The 22,332-nt window shown below is 40.8% G+C and overlaps 1 protein-coding gene across 1 annotated transcript in view; it reads left to right on the top strand.

The window, feature by feature from the left end:
• The window catches only part of HSF4 (heat shock transcription factor 4), a 79,914-nt gene that overhangs the window by 21,629 nt on the left and 35,953 nt on the right, over window positions 1–22,332 (top strand). Inside the window, exons 2-5 of the mRNA XM_040329126.1 lie at window positions 4,380–4,488; window positions 6,063–6,190; window positions 18,201–18,325; window positions 19,934–20,009. Coding sequence (XP_040185060.1) covers window positions 4,380–4,488; window positions 6,063–6,190; window positions 18,201–18,325; window positions 19,934–20,009 — 438 coding nt within the window. The remainder of the gene's footprint in view (window positions 1–4,379; window positions 4,489–6,062; window positions 6,191–18,200; window positions 18,326–19,933; window positions 20,010–22,332) is intronic.

The raw sequence follows: 22,332 nt of genomic DNA, 5'->3' as shown, positions 1-22,332 counted from the left end.
AACAGTGTCACGCATTTCTAAATACTGTGTTTCACTATATAAGCTGAGTTTACTGGTAAAAATAAGTGTGAAATGCAAGACTTGGCTGGGTGTAAAAAGATGTCCGCTGCCGCCTTCCGACTCCAGGCTTACAGCAGACGTATGTTGGGTGTAGTGACGGGATGTCACTTCCGTTACCTATTCTGATAAGTCGCCGATTCTGACAGAACACCGACACCATCCAGGGTCAGCATTTACTTCCTGGACTGAAATGCTGGTTCAGAGATGATACAATCATGTCAAACCTGGTGAGTCTTGCTACAGCCTCTCCCCCTGTGACTGGTTATAAAGTTACATTTTGAAATCTGATGGCTGGGAAAGAAGACTGAGGAAATGCTACCTTATATCAGCAGCAGACTGATACGAAAGTTTATTTTTTTTGTTATACTTACCTGCTCTGTGCAGTTCTTGGGCCCCTCTTTGGCGCTCCTGGCCCCTCCCTCCCGTTGAGTGCCTCCACAGCAAGCAGCTTGCCATGGGGGAACCTGAGCCGAGCCACAGCTCCCTGTGTCCATTCAGACATGAAGTCACTGCCTGGCTCCTCCCCCTTTCTCTCCTCATTGGCTGACTGACTTTGATGGACAGGAGTAGGAGCCAATGGTGCTGCGCTGCTGTCTCAGCCAGTAAGGAGGGGAGTCCCAGGCAGCTGAGACCCTCCTGCAACATCGCTTGATCTAGATGGGGCTCAGGTAAGTATTAGGGGGGGGGGCTGGGGGAAGCTGCTACACACAGAAGGTTTTTTTTTATCTTTAAAGATAAAAAAAACTTCTGCCTTTACAACCACTTTAATTGAGCAAGCTGAAGTTAGAATATTATTGGCTACAATGCACAGCTGCAACAGATTTTGCATTCTCCAGTTTTAGTAAATCAACCTCATAGCTTACTATTGTGATGCTGTGATTGACCCACAGGTATCACATGGTACAGGGTGCTGTGGCCCAGGTATCATGTGATCACTGGTGACCAGTCAAAGATCACACACAGTAGTAAACAATGATGCCATGAATGTTTTCCATTGTACTATTGGTATCTAGGCTGCTCACAGTGGCCCAATACTGAGTACCGCAATCTGCTGTGTCTGGAGTGGATCATGCCACTGCACACCCCAGGGGATGGGTTGTACAGCGCACGACATGGTGCCTTGGGAAGCCGCCTACCAGCAATAAATGTACTGTTGGCAGTTGGCAAATGGTTAAGAACATTTGTTAGATTGTCTAATCACTAGTGAGGTCAAATTGTCTTTTGTTTTTGGCCACAGTGTCAAGAAAATTTGAAGGAGCAGGATAGAATTGTTTTCCTGAACAATTGAATTTCTAACAGTGAATGTGTTTTTTCGTTCAGGAAAGTCCATTCACTTAAACATTTTTGAAGACCTTTTAAATTATATTCCTCAAGTCATCGAATGTACTAAGAATTTTCATGTATATTTAATCTGATAAATGTATTCAAACAAATGTTTCTTCGAAAATCGAATGTACGTGGAGCACCCTCTTAGTGTGGGTGCTAGGACGTAATTGTTTGATTAGTGTAATTTGCTGTTCCGCCATAAGGAGGGGCTAGAGGCATATCTATCTTCAGCATTTTGCTTCACAGAATGATGCAATTCATTAATTAGGACTGCTCGTGGTGTTCTAGTGCTGTTAAGTTTTCCTAGGGGCTCCTCCTGCCTTCTAGAAACTAGTAGAGCTTTCTGGAACATGGGTGGGAGCTAGGCAAATAGGCAGCATGAGTATTTAGCAGTCTCGGAAAATTACAGGTGAGGTGTCCCTGAGCATGCTGAGATTAGCCTACATATTCAGAGAACACTTGAGTGCACCAGCCATGGGTGAGGCAGGTTTGCCTTACCTGGCACCTGCTGCCATGCGGCCTCAAGTGGGCGACCTGAGGGCATGAGGCTAAAGAGGAGTGGCCCTTGTACTCCTATGAATACAGACCAAAGATCTAGGGGCTGTTCCTTTTTGGCTACCCCTTTGGGTTAGTCTAGTCAGCCAAGGGTCCAACTAAAGAGATCAATGTCTAGTGGCCTGGACAGCTTTGTCTACCTGTCCTTTACTAAAAGAGACTTTGTTCCTACTCTTTATTCCTACACTGCTACACAGGAGAACTCTGCCATCTTATCCCAGCATGGGACTTCACCTACTAGTCAATTCTACATCCTCAAATTGTGAATAGTTTCGTTCTGGAGTACCCTACTACTACTAAAGCCCCATACACACTATCAGTTTTCCTGCTGGTTTTCTCTTCAGGTTTACCAAAACCATGTAGTACAAGGACCTGCCTGATTGCATTCAAATTGAAACGCTTAAGGTTTGACCTCATATTAGATGGTTTTGGTAAACCTGAAGAGAAAACCATCAGGAAAACTGATAGTGTGTATGGGGCTTAATACTAATACCCTACCCTATCCAAGTTCCTCCAATAAAACAATAAAACAACACCCCTAGACTGATCTTTGACTACATCAAGCCTAAGTGTGTGTACCTGACTGCCAGTGAAGAATTAAGGACTATCTGGGTAATACTCAAATGGCTCCTATGGGGGTAGCGCCACATACAGTATTGCCAGCTTTAGAGGAACTCCTTTATTGTGTACCTTAGGGAGTGCATAAAGACATGATGTACAGTAGTTTGTAGTACTATTTTTGTTATGCCTACAGTGTACACCCGCTGGTTATATCTGCACAAATACTTAAGCACCATCCACTTTGGATTGGGAGAGTTTATATGGACTTATGATTTTAACATTTATTTATTGACCTATAAATTGTTTTGTTGCACAGGAGATTTTTGTTTACTGGGCATGAGAGCACTTTCATATAGAACATTTACCAGTATTATGCCACGTGCACACGATCGGACATTCCAACATCAAAACCGTGCTTTTTTTCTAACGGATGTTCGCTCAAACTTGTCTTGCATACTCACGGTCACACAAATATTGTCTGAAATTCCGAACATCAAGAACGTGGTGATGTACAACACTATGACGAGCCGAGAAAAATGTTCAATGATTTCGAGAATGCGTCAAATTGATTCTGAACCTGCGTAGAATTTTTGTGTGTTGAATTGTGCACACACGGTCGGAATTTCCGACAACAACTTTTGTTGTTGGAAAATTTGAGAACCAGCTCTCCAATTTTTGGTTGTCGGAAATTCCGACAGCAAATGTCCGATGGAGCATACACACGGTCGGATTTTCCGACAACAAGCTCACATCGAACATTTGTTGTTGGAAATTCCAACCATGTGTACGCGGCATTAATTGTATTTATTAAATATGTTACAACTAGGGTAATTAGGTTTGAACAAGAACACGCGCTTTTCATTCAGTGCAACATTTATTGGGACAGCACGCAAAAATTTGTTGACTCGATTCATTTAGCTAATAGTGGTAATATGGTATAAATAAGGGACACAAATCAGTTATGCCGCGTACACACGATCGGTTTGTCTGATGAAAACGGTCTGATGGACCGGTTTCATCAGACGAACTGATCGTGTGTGGGCGCCATCAGTTTTTTTCCCATCGGTGAAAAAACTTAGAACCTGTTTTAAAATTATCTGATGGTTAAAAAAACGATAGAAAAAAACGATCGTCTGTGGGGAAATCCATCGGTTAAAAATCAACGCATGCTCAGAATCAAGTTGACGCATGCTTGGAAACATTAATGTTCAGTTTTCTCAGCACGTGGTTGTGTTTTACGTTACCGCGTTCTCACACGATTGTTTTTTTATCTGATGGTGTGTAGGCAAGACTGATGAAAGTCAACTTCATCGGATATCTGATGAAAAAATCCATCAGACCGCTTTCATCGGATGAACCGATCGTTTGTATGCGTCAACTTGAACACATATTTTTATTAGTACTAAAATTAAAGGCACAGTGCACATGAATTTATTTATTTAATAAAATAGACACTAGTATTGGGCATCACCACACATACCTCTCTTTTAGACTTACCTTTATAGACTCCACCTACAGGTGTGGAAAGTTGAGGTAAGGCAGCAGCCAGATTTCAGATTATAGTCCCTCATCGCAGAATTAATACCTATTCATCAATAAAAATGCTCACAATTTGCAGTGCCTTTGCCAGCGCCCTTGCTCCTGGGTTGAAACACTCTATTATATTCCCGGCCGGCTCCACTATCTATCAGTGTGAGCACGTTCCATCTTCAGTGTCTCACCACTTCCAGGTGCCTACTCCTGTTCAGTGCAGCAACCTTCCTGTACATATGCTAATATCCACTTTTCTAATGGGCAATACTACTCCTTTATTCTTTTCCATTTCATATTATTTAGTTCCTGGCACCATTAAATGTCTTCCAAATTCTCTCTTACAGAATGGCACCAGTTTCCATGTTTTTGACCAAGGCAGGTTTGCGAAGGAAGTTCTACCCAAGTACTTCAAGCACAATAACATGGCAAGTTTTGTGAGGCAGCTGAATATGTGTAAGTACAGAACAGAATGGAAACATTTTATGATTTGCATGCAGTGCCCACATTCTGAGAGGAAAGGTAGTAGAGTATTTACACCAAAGGAAAGACTGAAAGTGTAATTGTCTAGGTGCCTTGCATATTCCAGTCATTGTTTAAGAGTAGACATGTGCACACTGAAATATTTTGTTTCGTAATTTCGTTTTCGTCCGAAAAATAAATTTATTTCGTTGCTCCCGAAATTTGTTTTTATTTATTTAGTTTTTTGTTAAAAAAATGCATTCGTTCCGAAAATCCAAATTAAGGTCGAATCTGTCATTGAAGGCTTATGGTGTCTGTCGAATGTTCTAAAGAAAAAAAAAAGAATATTTGACAGAATCTTAAAAACAAAAAAAACATTTTGACTCTTCATGTCTCTCTATGTCGAAGCTTCATGTCTCTCTATGTCGAATCTTCATGTCTCTCTATGTCGAATCTTCATGTCTCTCTATGTCGAATCTTTTCTCTCTATGTCAAATCTTTTCTCTCTATGTCGAATCTTTTCTCTCTATGTCGACTCTTCTTCATGTCTCTATATTGTCGAATCTTTTCTCTCTATGTCGAATCTTTTCTCTTTATGTAGAATAATATTGGACTAATATAGTTAAGGTTAGGCACAATTAAGGTAGAATCTGTCATTGAAGGCTTATGGTGTCTGTCGAATGTTCTAAGAAGAAGAAGAAGAAGAAGAAGAAGAAGAAGAAAAAAAAAAGAAGAATCGACAGAATCTTTAAAAAAAAAAAAATTTGACTCTTCATGTCTCTCTATGTCGATTCTTTATGTCTCTCTATGTCGAATCTTCATGTCTCTCTATGTCTAATCTTTTCTCTCTATGTCGAATCTTTTCTCTCTATGTCGACTCTTCTTCATGTCTCTATAATGTCAAATCTTTTCTCTCTATGTCGAATCTTTTCTCTCTATGTGGAATAATATTGGACTAATAGAGTTAAGGTTAGGCACATTCGACGGCAACGAAAACGAAAATAAAGCATTTGTTTATGTCGGATCTTTCTGTTTTCGTTTTCTGTGCTTTCGTTATCGTTTGTTAAAAGGATAACGAAAATACCTGAAATTCGGACGAAAATGCCATCGGACGAAAACGAATGCACATGTCTATTTAAGAGTAGGCCTTCAGATTAATTCATGTCCCCTGTAGGGCAATGCTAGTTCATACACTATGACAACAAATCTGTAGAGCCTCATGTAGTCAATAAGTATGAATCATAAAAATGAACTGGCAGGATGAGAGTCCCTATCTGTTGGTGAACTACGCTATATGCAGCTTTGTAACCAAGGGAAAGGGGAGCATTAAAGAGACCAGCCTGTGTATTATGAGCATGCACATGTTTCCCTGATACAGCCTGAAGCTTTTCTTTACTTTCTGTTACATCACAAAGGAAATGTCATAATGTCTACCAATGTCTAGTCTTTATGCAATGACCTTTGAATAACCGGGAATATGGGAACTTTTTAATTTAGTCAATAAGTTAATTCACCAAAAACATACACAATTACATTTTAGGACAGTCGTTTTTCTTTATTTTTTGTAGATGGCTTCAGAAAGGTGGTGAACATCGAGCAAGGTGGACTAGTAAAGCCTGAAAGAGATGACACAGAATTTCAGCATCTGTACTTCTTGCAAGGAAATGAACATCTATTAGAGCACATCAAGAGAAAGGTAAGACAACCAATAATAATAGAGATTTAATCTAATAACTAGGCCCCTATAGTAATATAGGGCCCCTGTTGCTCAATACCACTTTACCAGATACGTGGCACACTGCATTTTTGCTGGCAGTCAAAGACATATGCTCTCTTTATTTTGGTGACCAGGGGTGGATGTCTTTTATGTTCCCTATTAAAAGGCTCCCTCTACAGTGGTGTTTGGTGGTGATGGATGCAGTCTGCAGCAATGTAAGGATGACTTGGGTCTTGGATCTAGGCAGCCATGAGGTTGATATGCAATCTAGACTCTGCATCCATATGTGCAAAAAAGAAGCTAGTGATTGGGACTTGCTATGCAATTAAAAAAAACATATTTTGTATTGTAGCCCAAGAGGAACAACACTTAAAACAACAAATTTCAACCTCTCAGGGACTAGCATATACAGGGAGTGCAGAATTATTAGGCAAGTTGTATTTTTGAGGATTAATTTTATTATTGAACAACAACCATGTTCTCAATGAACCCAAAAAACTCATTAATATCAAAGCTGAATATTTTTGGAAGTAGTTTTTAGTTTGTTTTTAGTTTTAGCTATTTTAGGGGGATATCTGTGTGTGCAGGTGACTATTACTGTGCAAAATTTTTGGGCAACTTAACAAAAAAAAAAGCCTGCCATCCATGGATTCTGTCAGTGTTTTGATCTGTTCACCATCAACATTGCGTGCAGCAGCAACCACAGCCTCCCAGACACTGTTCAGAGAGGTTTACTGTTTTCCCTCCTTGTAAATCTCACATTTGATGATGGACCACAGGTTCTCAATGGGGTTCAGATCAGGTGAACAAGGAGGCCATGTCATTAGTTTTTCTTCTTTTATACCCTTTCTTGCCAGCCACGCTTTGGAGTACTTGGACGCGTGTGATGGAGCATTGTCCTGCATGAAAATCATGTTTTTCTTGAAGGATGCAGACTTCTTCCTGTACCACTGCTTGAAGAAGGTGTCTTCCAGAAACTGGCAGTAGGACTGGGAGTTGAGCTTGACTCCATCCTCAACCCGAAAAGGCCCCACAAGCTCATCTTTGATGATACCAGCCCAAACCAGTACTCCACCTCCATCTTGCTGGCGTCTGAGTCGGACTGGAGCTCTCTGCCCTTTACCAATCCAGCCACGGGCCCATCCATCTGGCCGATCAAGACTCACTCTCATTTCATCAGTCCATAAAACCTTAGAAAAATCAGTCTTGAGATATGTCTTGGCCCAGTCTTGACGTTTCAGCTTGTGTGTCTTGTTCAGTGGTGGTCGTCTTTCAGCCTTTCTTACCTTGGCCATGTCTCTGAGTATTGCACACCTTGTGCTTTTGGGCACTGCAGTGATGTTGCAGCTCTGAAATATGGCCAAACTGGTGGCAAGTGGCATCTTGGCAGCTGCACGGTTGACTTTTCTCAGTTCATGGGCAGTTATTTTGCGCCTTGGTTTTTCCACACGCTTCTTGCGACCCTGTTGACTATTTTGAATGAAACGCTTGATTGTTCGATGATCACGCTTCAGAAGCTTTGCAATTTTAAGAGTGCTGCATCTCTCTGCAAGATATCTCACTATTTTTGACTTTTCTGAGCCTGTCAAGTCCTTCTTTTGACCCATTTTGCCAAAGGAAAGGAAGTTGACTAATAATTATGCACACCTGATATAGGGTGTTGATGTCATTAGACCACACACCTTCTCATTACAGAGATGCACATCACCTAATATGCTTAATTGGTAGTAGGCTTTCGAGCCTATACAGCTTGGAGTAAGACAACATGCATAAAGAGGATGATGTGGTCAAAATACTCATTTGCCTAATAATTCTGCACTCCCTGTATTACAAAGATAAACGCATAGCAAAATCATTACATATTTGTCCTTCCATGCAATGATGCAAACATTGGCCAAGAGCATTAACATATACTCAAACAATGGTGTACTGCACACCTTTTATTCCACTTTTGTTGAGAAAAAATCATTCCCCTCTGGGTAAGCTTTGGTATGTACATTGCAAGGATTTTAGTAAACTTTGTTGCAGATTCCTACCTTTTTTTATTCTGAAGAAATAGCTGTTTGTTTGTCTGTGTCCCTGTGAATGTGAATGGAAATGACTTTATATTATCAATCAGCAGATGCACTTGCAGGGTTTTGAGGAAATGGATAGGGTCTGAATCCCTTTAGATGTGATTTTCCTTTAGGAGTATCTCAACAAATATGACATGTTTGTTGCACGGGATGACCAAAATCGGACTTATTAAAGTAAGCCAATTACCCATGCAGGAAATTACATTTCTACGGGCCTTGCATACATTATCTGTGTACAGAACGCTTCCAGGTAGCCATATTGCATTGTATTTTTGCAGAAAGTTACAGAGCTGCCGATTGAAAGGGAAAGCTCATTTATAATGACATTCAATTACAATATGACCTGTGTAGCAATTTTATATGCTATATAATTTTTTTTTCACTTGCTATTTTTTCCCACAAATGTGCAGTTACTCTTTAAACTCAGGTGCCGTCAGCTGGAAGCTGTTCCCACATATAAAAAAAATACAAAAAATCTGTAGCACTCGTGTTTTTTCTTAATTCATCTGGAAAAACAAATGTTGAATGTTTAAAAATTTCCAAAAAGACAACAAAACAGTTTTGGGTTTAATCACTCAACCCTTCCTCAAGCCTATTGTCTGCTACTCCTCAGCATCTTGTGTTCATTCTTTTAAATCTGTAAGTGACACTGCCTCGCTGGAATGAAATCTTAAATGACTGGTCTTACATTACTCATCTGTTACAGAGAAGATGTGGAAGAACAATCTCCATATTAACATTCTGACATCAAATATGATACCAATTACATTCGTATTCACAATATATACCAATGTATAAGAAAATCAAATTACAAAAATAAGGTTGTAAGGTGTTCAAATCATATATCCATTTCACTTCTCTCCTCTTTAATACCATTTCTCAGACTCAATCTCTCCTTAATGTGGGGGTATGATTGATAGATATATACTTTAATTGTGAAATCATATGACCAATATCAATGAAATGTCTAACCAATTGTATTTCAGTTCAATAAATCCCCTGATCGCATATTTATGTCCACACACTGACACTGAATAATATATATTTCATATGTTTACTGACATGTTTTATACTATCTAATGGGTATTCCATATACATTTTGGGGGTGGTTAAAACTCTCCCTTCTCATCACTACATACAATTCAAACACAGAAATTAACACATCTATGCTGGACCCAAAAGGTGGAAATCAAATGAATGGAAGGGTACATTATCAAATTTCAATAACTGGCTGTATACTATGCGATCCCTCCTAAACAACTGTATAGGTCTCTTTTTAAATTCTACTATAGTTGGATAGTTTTCTCCCAAAATATACCAGTGTCTATTTTTCTTGACAAGTAATTAAATTGAGACACTCAGACAAAAAAGAAGGTATATTTAGAGTCGGTTCACACTGTGGCGGCACAACTTCGGGGGCGACTGTGCAAGGCGTCCTGAAGACGACTTCAGAGGCGACTTGCAAAATGACTTCTGTATAGAAGTCAATGCAAGTCGCCCCCAAAGACGTACAAGAACCTTTTTCTAAGTCGGTTCTATTGACTAGAATGGGACGCGACTTGTCAGGCGGCTGAGTTGCCTGACGAGTCGCCCCAGTGTGAACCGGCTCTTATTCCTGTTAATTACTCCTGCTTTCTAATATTATGTCCCTTCATACTTTCTTTCTCAATCTGATTTTTCTCTCATTCTAATACTCATTCTAATATTTCAACTGGATAACTCCTCTCACAAAGTTTCCTTTTCATCTCCTCTAATATTTCCACCCTTGCCCTTGATTAATTCACTATTCTAGTAACTCACTTATATTGGTCCAGAAACCGAATCTGTTGTTCGCTAGTTTGCATATTACATTTCCAATTTTCTACCATCACACTTGGGTCACTATGGAATTATTCCAGAGATGAGGCGCCCTCACACCAAATGGCGAACACTTCACCTAAGAGGAAACCCCACAGCAGGCAATGTTTCTGAAACAACTGTTGAGGTTAAATACATTTCTCCTCCACCCTGTCATAAAAGCATTTGCATGAGGGGGAGCCACATTTGAACCCATCACAGCTCCTCAAACTTGAAACAGCCCAGGTGACAAAACACATTCTTTCCGGCATAAAACAATCCCTAATATTCCACAAAAACTGATCAGTATCTTTCAAATATGAGTGTGTCTCACAAATTAGAGAGACATTATTGAAAAAAAAAGGAATACCTTGTTACTCCCGTTATGTATGTACTCCCTAAGTTACATAAGAATCCCAATTAACAAAAAACAACGCTCAGAAATATTTCCACTCCTGTTCTCCTGAGTTATTAGTCAAAAAAGGCTAGGACTGTTAGTATTACCTCTAATGAGCCAGGATCACAGCAGCACTTCCATTGATTGATCAGACAAGGTCTTGACAGCAATCTACAGTAGCTGGAATATTTTAAGTTTGTATACTATGGCCCAGATTCACAAAGCACTTACGCCGACGTATAACAAGTTACGCCGACGTAAGTGCAAATGTGCGCCGTCGTATCTGTGCACCAGACCCACAAACAGATGTGCGCCTAAAACCAGGCTACACCCCGCCGACGTAGCTTGCTTACGCTGGCCTAGGGTGGACGCACATTTAGGCTGGGTGCATGGTGCCGCTCCCATTGATTAGCCATTCAAACATGCAAATGAGGGAAATACGGCGATTCACGAACCTGCGTGTGCCCGATGCAGGCAACGCGAGGTGCGCATAAGTTGTACGTCCGACGTAAAGTTATTCCCCATAAAGGAGTTGCAACCCAGCAGCAGACATGCAAAGGTATGCACCAGGAAACACAAGCCGGCGTATTTTACGTTGGACGTGTGTCTGGCTGGGCGTAGGTTACGTTCACGCCGTACGCAGTGATCCGGCGTAGTTTAGGCAGTTGTTCCGACGTGGTTGTGAGCAGGCGCAGGGGGATGCGTCCACGTCACGGCGCATGCGCAGTTCATGATACGTATCTGTCTGGCGCTCGGCCCATCATTTGCATGGGGTCATGCCTCATTTGCATGGGTCACGCCCACTTCCACCTACGCCGGCGTATGCCTTAGAATCCCACGCGACGCTGGCGCAGCGTTGGGAGCACTGGCTTGCTGAATGCATTGCTTGCCCCTCTGCGCTGCGTTGGCATAGCGTACATTGGTTACTCTACGGCGGCGTAATGTGCGCCCACACTCTGTGAATCTGGACCTAAATGTGTACTGATCGTGAATTAGGGATTGAGGCATCTAAGATGTTGTTGGTTGGAGAGGTACAAACACAATTTATTTTGCATCTTTCAATGATCATTTTGTAAAAATTTTTTTTATTTAAACAGGATTACTATTTACCACTATGAGAAGCTGCGATGGGTTAGAATGCAGCTCCCCTTATGCAAATGCATTTATGACATGGGTGGAGGAGAAATATATTGCCTGCTTCAGGGTTGTTTCATAGACAACTCTTTCACTGTTTGGTGTGGGGATAAGTCATCTCTGGAGCAATTCCATAGTCAGCTTTCCAAAACGGTTATGTCCCACATAGGCTTACTATGCACTAAAGCATATACACTTGAAACCATAGCACTAACAGTTTACTGAAAACCCAAAGGTCTATGATAGGTGACCATTCTGGTGTTAGCGCACCTACAGGACAGCTAAGTTGCTCCAATGCTGCCATCTTCAGACCAGAGAATCTAGAATTGACATAAACAAAACAAAAGGGTGCAAAGGCTTAGTGTATTAACTTAAAGTACATACTTAAAACAGCCATAGGCTAAAACAGCTGTAAATGCTGTAAATTAAGAATGCTTTAAGAAATAGAAGTGTTATTTTTATCAATTACCAAATTGGAAAATAAATGAATAGAAGAAAAACCCAAATCAAATCAATATTTGGCCCAATATGTGACCACCCTTTGAAACGGCATACATTTTTCTAGGTATCCTTGCATACAGTTTTTGAAAGAACTCAGCATGTAGGTTGTTCCAAACATCATGGAGAACAAACCACAGATATTCTATGGAGGTAGGCTGTCTTAGATCCTTCTTTCTCTTCAGGTAATGTTGAGATCAGGGCTCTGTGGGGGCCAAACCATCACTTCCAGGACTCCTTATTCTTCTTTCTGCTGAAGATATTTCTTAATGACATTGGCTGTATGGTTGGGGCCATTGTCCTGCTACAGAATAAATGTGGGGCCACTCACACTCATCCCTAATGGTATGGCGAGATGGATAAGTATCTGCCTGTATTTCTCTACATTGAGGACACTATTGATCCTGACCAAATCTCCAACTCCATTTGCACAAATGCAGCCCCAAACTTGCAAGGAACCTCCACCATGCTTTACTACTTCTGTCACTGAGTGCCTGCAGACACTAATTGTACTGCTTTTCAGCCCATCGGTGAACAAATTGCTGCAGCCAAATATTTTTACTCATTAGTCCAGAGCACCTGCTGCCGTGTTCTGCGCCCCAGTTCATATGTTTTCAAACATAGTTGAGCCGCTTAGCTTTTGTTTTCACGTCGGAGGTATGGCTGTTTGGCCTCAATACTCCCATGAAGACCACTTCTGGCCAGACTTCTCCAGACAGTAGATGGGTGTACCTGAGTCCTAATGGTTTCCTCCAGTTCTGTGCTGATGGCACCGCTGGACATCTTCTGATGTTGAAGGGAAGTAAGCATGATGTGTCTTATATCTGCTGAATTAAGTTTCCTTGGCTGAATTCTGTGTCTACGGTTCTTAACATTGCCCATTTCTTTGTGCTTCTTCAAAATAGCTTGAAAAGCACATTTTTAAACCCCTACTTTGAAATCTTTGCTTGGGAGAGACCTTGCAGATGGAGTATAACTACCTTGTGTCGTGTTGCTGTGCTCACTCTTGCCATGGTGTTTGACCTGTGACATGAAACTGTCTTCTACAACCTCACCTTAGTAGCAGAGTATGGCTGTTCCTCACCCAGTTGAAAGCCTCCTACACAGCTGTTTCTGTTTCAGTTAATGCCTGTGTTTCAACCTGAAATTGATGCTTGGTATAGTTGGTTAATCATACACCCGCCTCTAATCCTACAAAATTCCTGACTTTGTGCAAGTGTACAAAGTGTGCAAGTATAAGAATTGATGCTGGTTTGAAGCCAAGGGGGAGTTACACCAAATATTGATTTGATTTAGATATTTCTTCTGTTCACTCACTTTGTATTTTGTAACTTGGCAAAAATAAACAATTAAAATATACATTTTTGAAAGCATTCTTATTTTTCAGCATTTCTTCACACCCGCTTAAAACTTTTGCACAGTATTGTACATAAACCCTGGTGGCAAGGTGGTTCTATTGGAGATGGAACTCGCATGACCCTGACATCAATCAGACTTGCCAGCTGATGCGTTTCAAGGGACAAGCCCTCTTTTTCAGAGCAAAGCTTGTCTCTTGAAATGCATCAGCTGGCATGTCTGATTGACCTTGCCACCTGGGTTTATGTACATCGCTGTTCTAGCCTATGGTTATTGTGAGTATGCCCTTATTGGTTTTGACTTTTAAATAAAAATGTTGTTGGTAATGCACTAGGCCTTTGTGCCCTTTTGTTCTGTTTATAGGCTTACTATGGACCAATCGTTTTCGGCGCTCCCTCCTCTCCCCTGAAGCGGCTGCTAGCTGACGGAGGGGAGCAGATCACATAACCAGACAAGAGCAGCCTTAGAATAGGTAGGTATTTTTCTTCTATGGGGTAGTTAGTACAGGTGTTAGAAGGGGTAGGAGCAGTTAAATGTTTTTTTTTTGCCAGAATTCAACTTGTGCAGTTTCCTGTATAGAAGGGCTCACATCAGACCTCAAAATCATTGTCTTCGCTACCGTGTTTCCCCAAAAGTAAGACCGGGTCTTATATTAATTTTGTCCACAAAAAACACACTAGGGCTTACTTTCGGGGTAGGGCTTATTTATTTATGGAATGTACAAATTTTACAAAGATTCTGTGTCCCCCTGTCACCCCCCCCCCCCCAACTGTCAGGTCAGGAGTCATTACGGTATTTTGAGAAAGACATCTTGGCACTGTATAAGGTGCAGTACCATAGAAAATACCTTTTACCGTAGGGTATACAGCTCCCTGGTGTACCGGTATTCACCTGCTCTTCTTTCATCATCCGGGAGGAGAGAATGAGAGAGAAGAGCCGAGGTCACCTGTCATCGGCTCACTCCATGCAGTAAGAAGGGATGGGCTGAAGATGTCAGGGGGGAGGAGAGGATGAACGAGAAGAGCCAGCCCGCTGCTTACAGTAAAGAGCGACGGGATGCACATGAGGCGAGAAGAGGAGGGATCAGCAGTGGCTTTAAACATAACAATACCATATTTTTTAACACAGTAATAAACGGAAACACTGCAGCAATGTATAGGTTTGAAAAAATTGATTTTTAATCAACTTTGACTAGGGCTTACTTTCGGGGTAGGGCTTACTTTTGGGAAAAACACGGTAGATAAAGATCCTCTTCTGTGCAGTAAGAATCATTTGTTTGGCTGTAGTGTAGTAGTATAGATTGCCCTCTAGGGGGGAGTAAAAAATCCTAGAGTTTTTCCACATCGTAAACCAGCTGAGGTTTGCATATTTAAATTTTTTTCAAGAAACTAGAGTTTAAACAAGAGTATTTGTGTGAAAGAAAAAAAATTGGTCATAATGTAACTTATCATTATGGTTATTATTATTGCTACCACAGCCTATTTTTGATTTGGGTATACTTTATGCTAATATCAGTGGCAGTATTGTCATAGTTGTCACTGCTACAGAGTGGCCTCCATCATGGACACTAATCAATGGGGCACACTTTGTGTGTGGCACCTTCCTTAGCTAAGACTAATCTGTCCCTTACCAATCAACTGTACCAGCAACAGGAATACCTCACACCAAGATACAAAATAATATTCTTCCTTTATTAAAATAGCCAGCAAGATTCTTTTAGTAAGGGGGAGAGATGAGCATAAAGAAAAGAGAAAGGCGCCTCTTAGTGCAGTAGTTAAAATATTTATTATAGGCACAGTGGGATTAAAAACACTTACAACATAGTAAGAGGTCTTAGAAGTATGATGTCCTCATGTGGATCACTGGGGGAGATAGAGAGCCGACCTGCAGCTATCAGAGTTCCTATGTGACATGGATTGGTGAGGAGGTAAAGACGCGATGAGGCGGCCTGGGATCTGGAAACAAGCTGGAACACACATGGCTGATGTGACATCAGGGGAAGGTGGTGGGCGGCAACGCGTTTCAGAGCATGCACAACTCCTTCGTCAGACCTATGCCTATGCCTGCTTGATGAGCTTATAAGAGGTGAGGGGGGGAGTAGTGAGGAGTGAGGAGAGAGGTTGGTGTCTGTTGATATATGTCAGTTGTATATATATATATATATATATATATATATATATATACATATATGAGCTTTCCTAAAGGAGATGACAAGCCACTGGAGGATAGGGCAGCCCTGCAAGTTGTGTTGTTTCAACAGCGTCCGGAAAGCCGAAAGCCGGAACCTGAAGTGCGCCTCAGCGTTGGATGCAAACTCCGTGGCTTGTCAGCTATTTAGCATTCCCATGCATTTTCTGCAGAAATGCATTTTCTAGTCGTAACTGTTAGGGCCATTCATACCAGCGAGCTGCGCTGAACCAATGACTGTTGGTGTGTGTTGTAAGACACAGTGCTGATGCACTGATACTGCCACATCACACTGCTTATTTTTCTTTTTCCCAGAACGTTATTGAAGCTCTGTCAGATTGGATGGTGAGTGTCTGTGAATGGCAATTTTCAAGTCTTGCCACAGATTCTCAATTGGATAGGTCTGGACTTTGACTGGGTCATTCTAACACATGAATATGCTTTGATCTAAACCATCCCAGTGTAGCCCTGGCTGTATGTTTAGGGTAACTAGAAGGTGAACCTCTGCCCCAGTCTCAAGTCTTTTTCAGACTTTAATGCCCTGTACACAAAAGCGGAATATCCGCAAGCAAAAGTCTGATGTGAGCTTTTCATCGGAAATTTCGACCGTGTGTATGCTCCATTAGACTTTTGCTGTTGGAATTTCCGCCAGCAAAAGATTGAGAGCAGGTTTCCAATTTTTCCGACGGAAAATCCATTCGTCTGTATGTAATTCCGATGGGGGAAAAAAAAAGAACGCATGCTCGGAAACAACTTGACGCATGCTCAGAAGCATTGAACTTCTTTTTCTCGCCTCGTCGTAGTGTTGTACGTCACCGCGTTCTTAACGCTCAAAATTTCAGAGAACTTTTGTGTAACCGTGTGTATGCAAGTCAAGCTTGAGCGGAATTCCGTCGGAAAAAACATCCAACTTTGGTGCCTTCTTTTTCCTCCCATCCTTTGATTCACATCCCTTCATATCACCTTGGGATCATCTGGACCACCTCTCTTTATGAGAATACTCTACAAGGATAGCTTCCCCTCAGTGGTTTGAATTATCTGTCAATGTTTGGAGCGCAACTGACGATCCAGTCCCCAGTGGTCATTCCACACAAAGCCTGTTTGACCCACTGAACGTTCGTTCTTTCGGGTTCAAACATTCTGGTAAGCCTTCTACCTACTGGTGGCGGTTTTCTTCACTTCATTGTCTCTTCACCTTATCATTTTCATGTTTGAAATCATCAACAAGTTTTGAACTTTCACTTACTACTATATAGACATTCAGTTGTCCATTGGTGCACCACCTCTTGGTTCATTTACAGACATTTGTTTGTTTTTGTTTATTTTGTGACATTTTGTGTATGGTGGATTTATCCTAATTTTTAGCGCTACACTTTTTTGGTTCTACTTGTTTTTGCTATTTGTCTATTTGTTGTGTTAGCTGCTTGGCATCATCTCGGTATAACCCCTGAAAACTGAGGACGCATATATGTGTACGCTCGGCGGGAAGGGTATAAACAAAGTTTACCAAATGCTCTGAATAAACAAAACAAAATTCATCCAAATTTCTGAAATTCTTATTGAACTTCAGATCAAATTTTACATTGAATTCCAGTTAAATTCGAACTGTAAACCTGTTTCTGAAATCTAATGCCGCGTACACGTGATCGGAAATTCCGACAAGAAAATTCCGATGTGAGCCTTTGGTCGGAAATTCTGACCGTGTGTATGCTCCATCTGACTTTTTCTGTCGGAATTTCCATCAACAAAAGATTAAGAGCAGGTTCTCTATTTTTCAGATGGAAAAATCTGCTCGTCTGTATGCAATTCCAAAGTGCAAAAAACATACGCATGCTCAGAATCAAGCAGAAGAGCCAAACTGCCTATTGAACTTCATTGATCTCAGTTTGTCATACGTCACCGCGTTCTTGATGCTCGGAATTTCCGACAAGATTTGTGTGACCGTGTGTATGCAACACAAGTTTGAGCCAACATTCCATCAGAAAAAATCTATGGTTTTCTTGTCGAAATTTCCAATCGTATGTATGCGGGAAAAGACTGTGTGTTATTAGAACACCATTTAGAAATAATTCTGTTTTTGTTAAGCCAAAGGTGATTTAAAGAGTCATTCTAATAATTTCATGAAGACTTTTCTTTTCTTTGTCCACATTCGAATCGAAAAAAAGGTAACGTTTTCGATTTGGTCGATTCAAAATGTATCAATTCGAACGTTTCGAATTGAAAAAAAAAAATGTTAAATTCTAGAAAATTTGAAAAAGACTTAAAATGAATTCTGAATACGAATTTTGAATACAAATTGAATGAATCTACCGAATTAAACTAAACAAAACTAGATTAACGGATCTAAACGAAACAAAACTATTTTTTTCGTCATGCACATGTCATTGTCTAGGGTGTATAGCTCATTTTTTTTACACAGTCCTGAAATATATGCAGTGCTTGTATGGTGCAATATAAATGTCATTAAAAGATAATAGACTGTGTGCTTCATTGTCATTTTGCTCAGGTGTCTGTTGTGAAGAGTGAAGAGACCAAACTTCGACATGAGGATGTGAGCCGACTCCTGTATGAAGTCCAGACCCTGAGGAATCAACAAGAGAACACAGAATGCCAGATGCAAGATATGAAACAGTGAGTTCTAGTATGCACGCTGAGATGATTAGGACCAAGGTTTTTTATTTTTCTCAGAGAATAGGTTTAGGAACTCCCCCCTTCTAAGTCATTTTGTGTGTATATATATATATATATATATATATATATATATATATATATATATATATATATATATATATATATACATATATATATTTTTTTCTAAGATTCCCCTTGGTTTCAAATTCTTGACCATAAAATAAAATTTCACCGTCAAAATGCTAATGCTGCAGGTTCACTAATAGCTTTTTGGTCTTGAAAATAAGTTTTGGAAGAGATCAACACCCCATCAAGTAAAACAAAATTAAAAATTAGATTTTTTTTATATCTTTGACAGACCTTTGTTGGTTTTTTTTTTCTGCCCCTAAACGCCCCTCTTTGTTAAACTATGTGTCCATGCACACATAGGCATTTACAGGTGTTTAGAAGCAGGAGCTCTAAAAGGCAGAATCCTGAACGCGTCAAAATCACTTACAGGAGAAAAGCGTTTGGGCAGAAAAAAGAGCAGAAACGCATGTAAACGCACCTAAATGCTTTGTACGTTTAGCTCTTGACCATTCATTAATTTTATTGGCCAGAATAAATGACTATTCTGGCCAATAAATTTAACTCTAAAATACTTTAGATGCACCTGAACACGTTTAAATGCACCTAAGGCACTTGACTGCTGAGGCGCAATGAGCCCAGGTACAATTAACTGTAACATAAATTTATATAAAACCTTCCCCCTTGCCCCTCATCCTATTGAATAAACACACTTACAACCATTAGGTTGGAAAGGGCAAGGCCACAGCTTTATTAAATTCAACATAACATGTGAAAACTTTTCAACCAGTACCAGTCACAGTTGTACTGTGAGCACTCAATTCCAAAGGGGGGGGGGGGCCTGCCCTTACCATAAGTGCTGAATAGGCCGCCTACTTCCGATTTCCATCAAGGGCATAGCCCATTACAGCCTTTTATGCTGGCAAGGTCGAGAAACCACAGCAAGCTTTGACATACCATAGAAAAAAGGGGCGGGAGGGTGGCCAGCTCTTCGAAACACGTTTTCCTGAAAGACCCAGAATTCCCTGGGGCAATAGTTTTACCTGAGCTCAGGCCCATCTCATCCCTCCTAATAACCAATCCTTGGTGACCACCGCCTTGTCCTGTACCTGGCCATGCCCCCATCACTCAAGGTTCTCTCTCCCTAAGGGGCTCAAGAGGCCTTCATTTTCAATGCAGTTTTTCTACTGCCAGGAGAAAGGCATTCAGAAGAACTGTGTGTGCATGAGGCCTTTGAACGTATGTAATCCATAACAAAAAACTTTTATTTTTTTTAATCCTTTTGATCTGGTAAATACAACATTAGTTAACGGATACGTTCAACTTTCCCAATATGTTACACCCATATTCAGGGTGTGACATGTTAGCGATGCAGCAGCCTCCGCACCTCCCTAAGCTCCCGTTGTGACAGTGAGCCAGGGATCTTCTCTCCAAATCCGCTGTCGCAATTTTAAAATCTCATATAAGCTTTGATATGGTAATATAATAGGCCATTTTTAGGTAATTTCCAATCTTTTTAATTTATCTCTTTTTTTTTGCCAGGCAGAATGAAGTTCTATGGCGCGAAGTTGTCTCTCTCAGACAGAACCACTCCCAGCAGCAGAAAATTATCAACAAGGTTAGTTCATTGGTCATCTTCTTTCTAGAACTTGATTATGGAACAATTTTCTCATCTTGAGCTACAGCTAGGGCTAAAGTATAGTATAATACAAATATTAAAAAAAGTGTCCTAATAACCCATATCCATCAATCTTTAAATATGGGAGGTACCATTGTTGGCTTGCTTTGGAAGATGTATGGACTGTCACCCTGATCCTGGATTCAATACTTGATGATTTGCTACACTGGGAAAACCATGTGCATGAAGGGCGATGTGACTATTAATATGCACCTACTTTTTGAGTAGTAAAGCAAGTGGAAAAAATGATCTCCTGAGCGTGCACCTTTTAGCCCAGGTTCACACTGGGCTGAGGGAATGAAGCTGTGCGAGTTCAGCGGAACTCACACGATTTCACTCCAGCTTGTCAGTCCCGATTTCGGCCGCAATAACAGTTACTGCACAGATGTCAATATAAATCCCAGGCTGAAATCTAAAAAATTAGTACTGAAACTACATTTTTTAAATCGGTGCAGCATTGCACCAATTAGAACTGTGCCATAGCCGGCAAATGCTGCCAATTTGATATGCACTTTGACATGTCAAATCGCACCAGGGCTTAGACTTCATTTACGCGATTCTTGCTGGTACAGAAACTAGCTACACTCTTAAAGTGTGCATGAGCAGCCATGGCCGGCAAATCAATCGCTCATCTGGTCTGACCAGCCAATTTGTTCTGCTCTGACCATATAATTGTCCAGTCTGTATGTGGTCACATCACAGATTGATGCTACGTCCATCGATGATGTTTAGATGCATCTGAACGCAGCAGACCATCCACCCGAATGAGACCTTAAAAACAAAATAGCAAAGTTGGCTTCTATGTTTTTTACATCTACTTAAACATATATAAAGAAGAACAATATAGGAACATGGCTTAACATGAGCGGTGTGAATCCTGATGGTCAAAACAGTTTTTTCCTCCAGAGAAATGCATTAAAACATGTGATTTGTGCATTTATGAATATTTTTACTGCTCAAATGCAAAAAATAAATACAACTAAATAATACTCAATAAATAATAAAAATAAACAAATAAATGAATAAAACAAATACATAATACATAAATAAACAAATAAATAAATCCCCTATCCAGGTGCGGCATCCACCTTTAGGGTGCGCGCATTCATGGACCCCCCTGGCGTGGCCCACCTGGCCGGAGTCACATTCTACACGAAGCTCCATCCTGATGGAGAAGGGAGCCCCAGTGACATACTGGGTCCCCAACTTTTCTAGGAAGATCCTAAGCTGAGGGCTGTATGGTGGGGGATCGGCTCAGGGAGAACCCAGAAGCGGGTTATCCAGGAGACTGTAACGAACCATCGGGGATCTGGTCTCCAAGATATTGACAGGTATATTGCAGCTGGCAATCAGTGACCCTGTTTGACTTATGCGTAAGTCTACTGGGAGGATTCGCTCAATGATGCGTCTGGTCTGGTCCGGGGCTTGTCGATTGGGTACAAATCCTGCCTGATCTGGGTGGAGGTATTGCTGTCACCACCGAAGATTACATGTCCCGATACATGAGGCATAATTACTTTTAGCATTGTATGAAAGAAGGCTATCTGGGCAACATTGGGGGCATAATAGGATAAAAAGGTGACCACACTATCATTAATTTTTCCCACCACCATAATGTAGCGACCTTCTTCATCCTTTATGACATTAGTGGGCGTGAAGGGGATCCATTTGGCAAAACAGATAGCAACCCCTCGTTTTTTATCCTGACCATTGGAAAAATATACTGATGTATATCTGGAGTGCAAGTATTTTGGAGCAGATGTTTGGGAAAAATGTGTTTCCTGTAGTAGTAAAATGTCAGTTCCAATCCTGTAGTATTGTTGGAAAACTAGCTCTTTTACAGGGGGAATTCAGTCCCTGTACATGTGTGTAAGGATTGTGTATTTTGGGTTTTATTGGACATGATGGTTCAGCAGACTGTACTCACGTTTTAGATGTTGCTTAGTACCCTTTAGGGTAACTTTTGGATCTTCTAGACAAACCATAACGTAAAAAGGGAGAGCATTCATAAAAGAAGGGGACCGGAAAAAGGGAAAAGAAAACAAGTTAGAGAAATCAAAGAACAAATAAGATTGTGTAGTTACCACTACAACAAAAGTGGAAACTACCAATAAAATTATGAAATAATAATTAAAAATTAGAACAGCATTAGAACCATTGGCCATTGGCCATCAAAATAAGGGAACATCCAGATATAATGGGAGTCATTTGCGGAGTTCGAGAACACAAATGGGCACTGTTCGCTGATGATATTCTGTTGCTC

The sequence above is a fragment of the Rana temporaria genome, chromosome 11, assembly GCF_905171775.1.
Source record: "Rana temporaria chromosome 11, aRanTem1.1, whole genome shotgun sequence".
Classification (NCBI taxonomy): Eukaryota; Metazoa; Chordata; class Amphibia; order Anura; family Ranidae; genus Rana; species Rana temporaria.
This window is presented reverse-complemented; position numbering and strand designations above follow the sequence as displayed.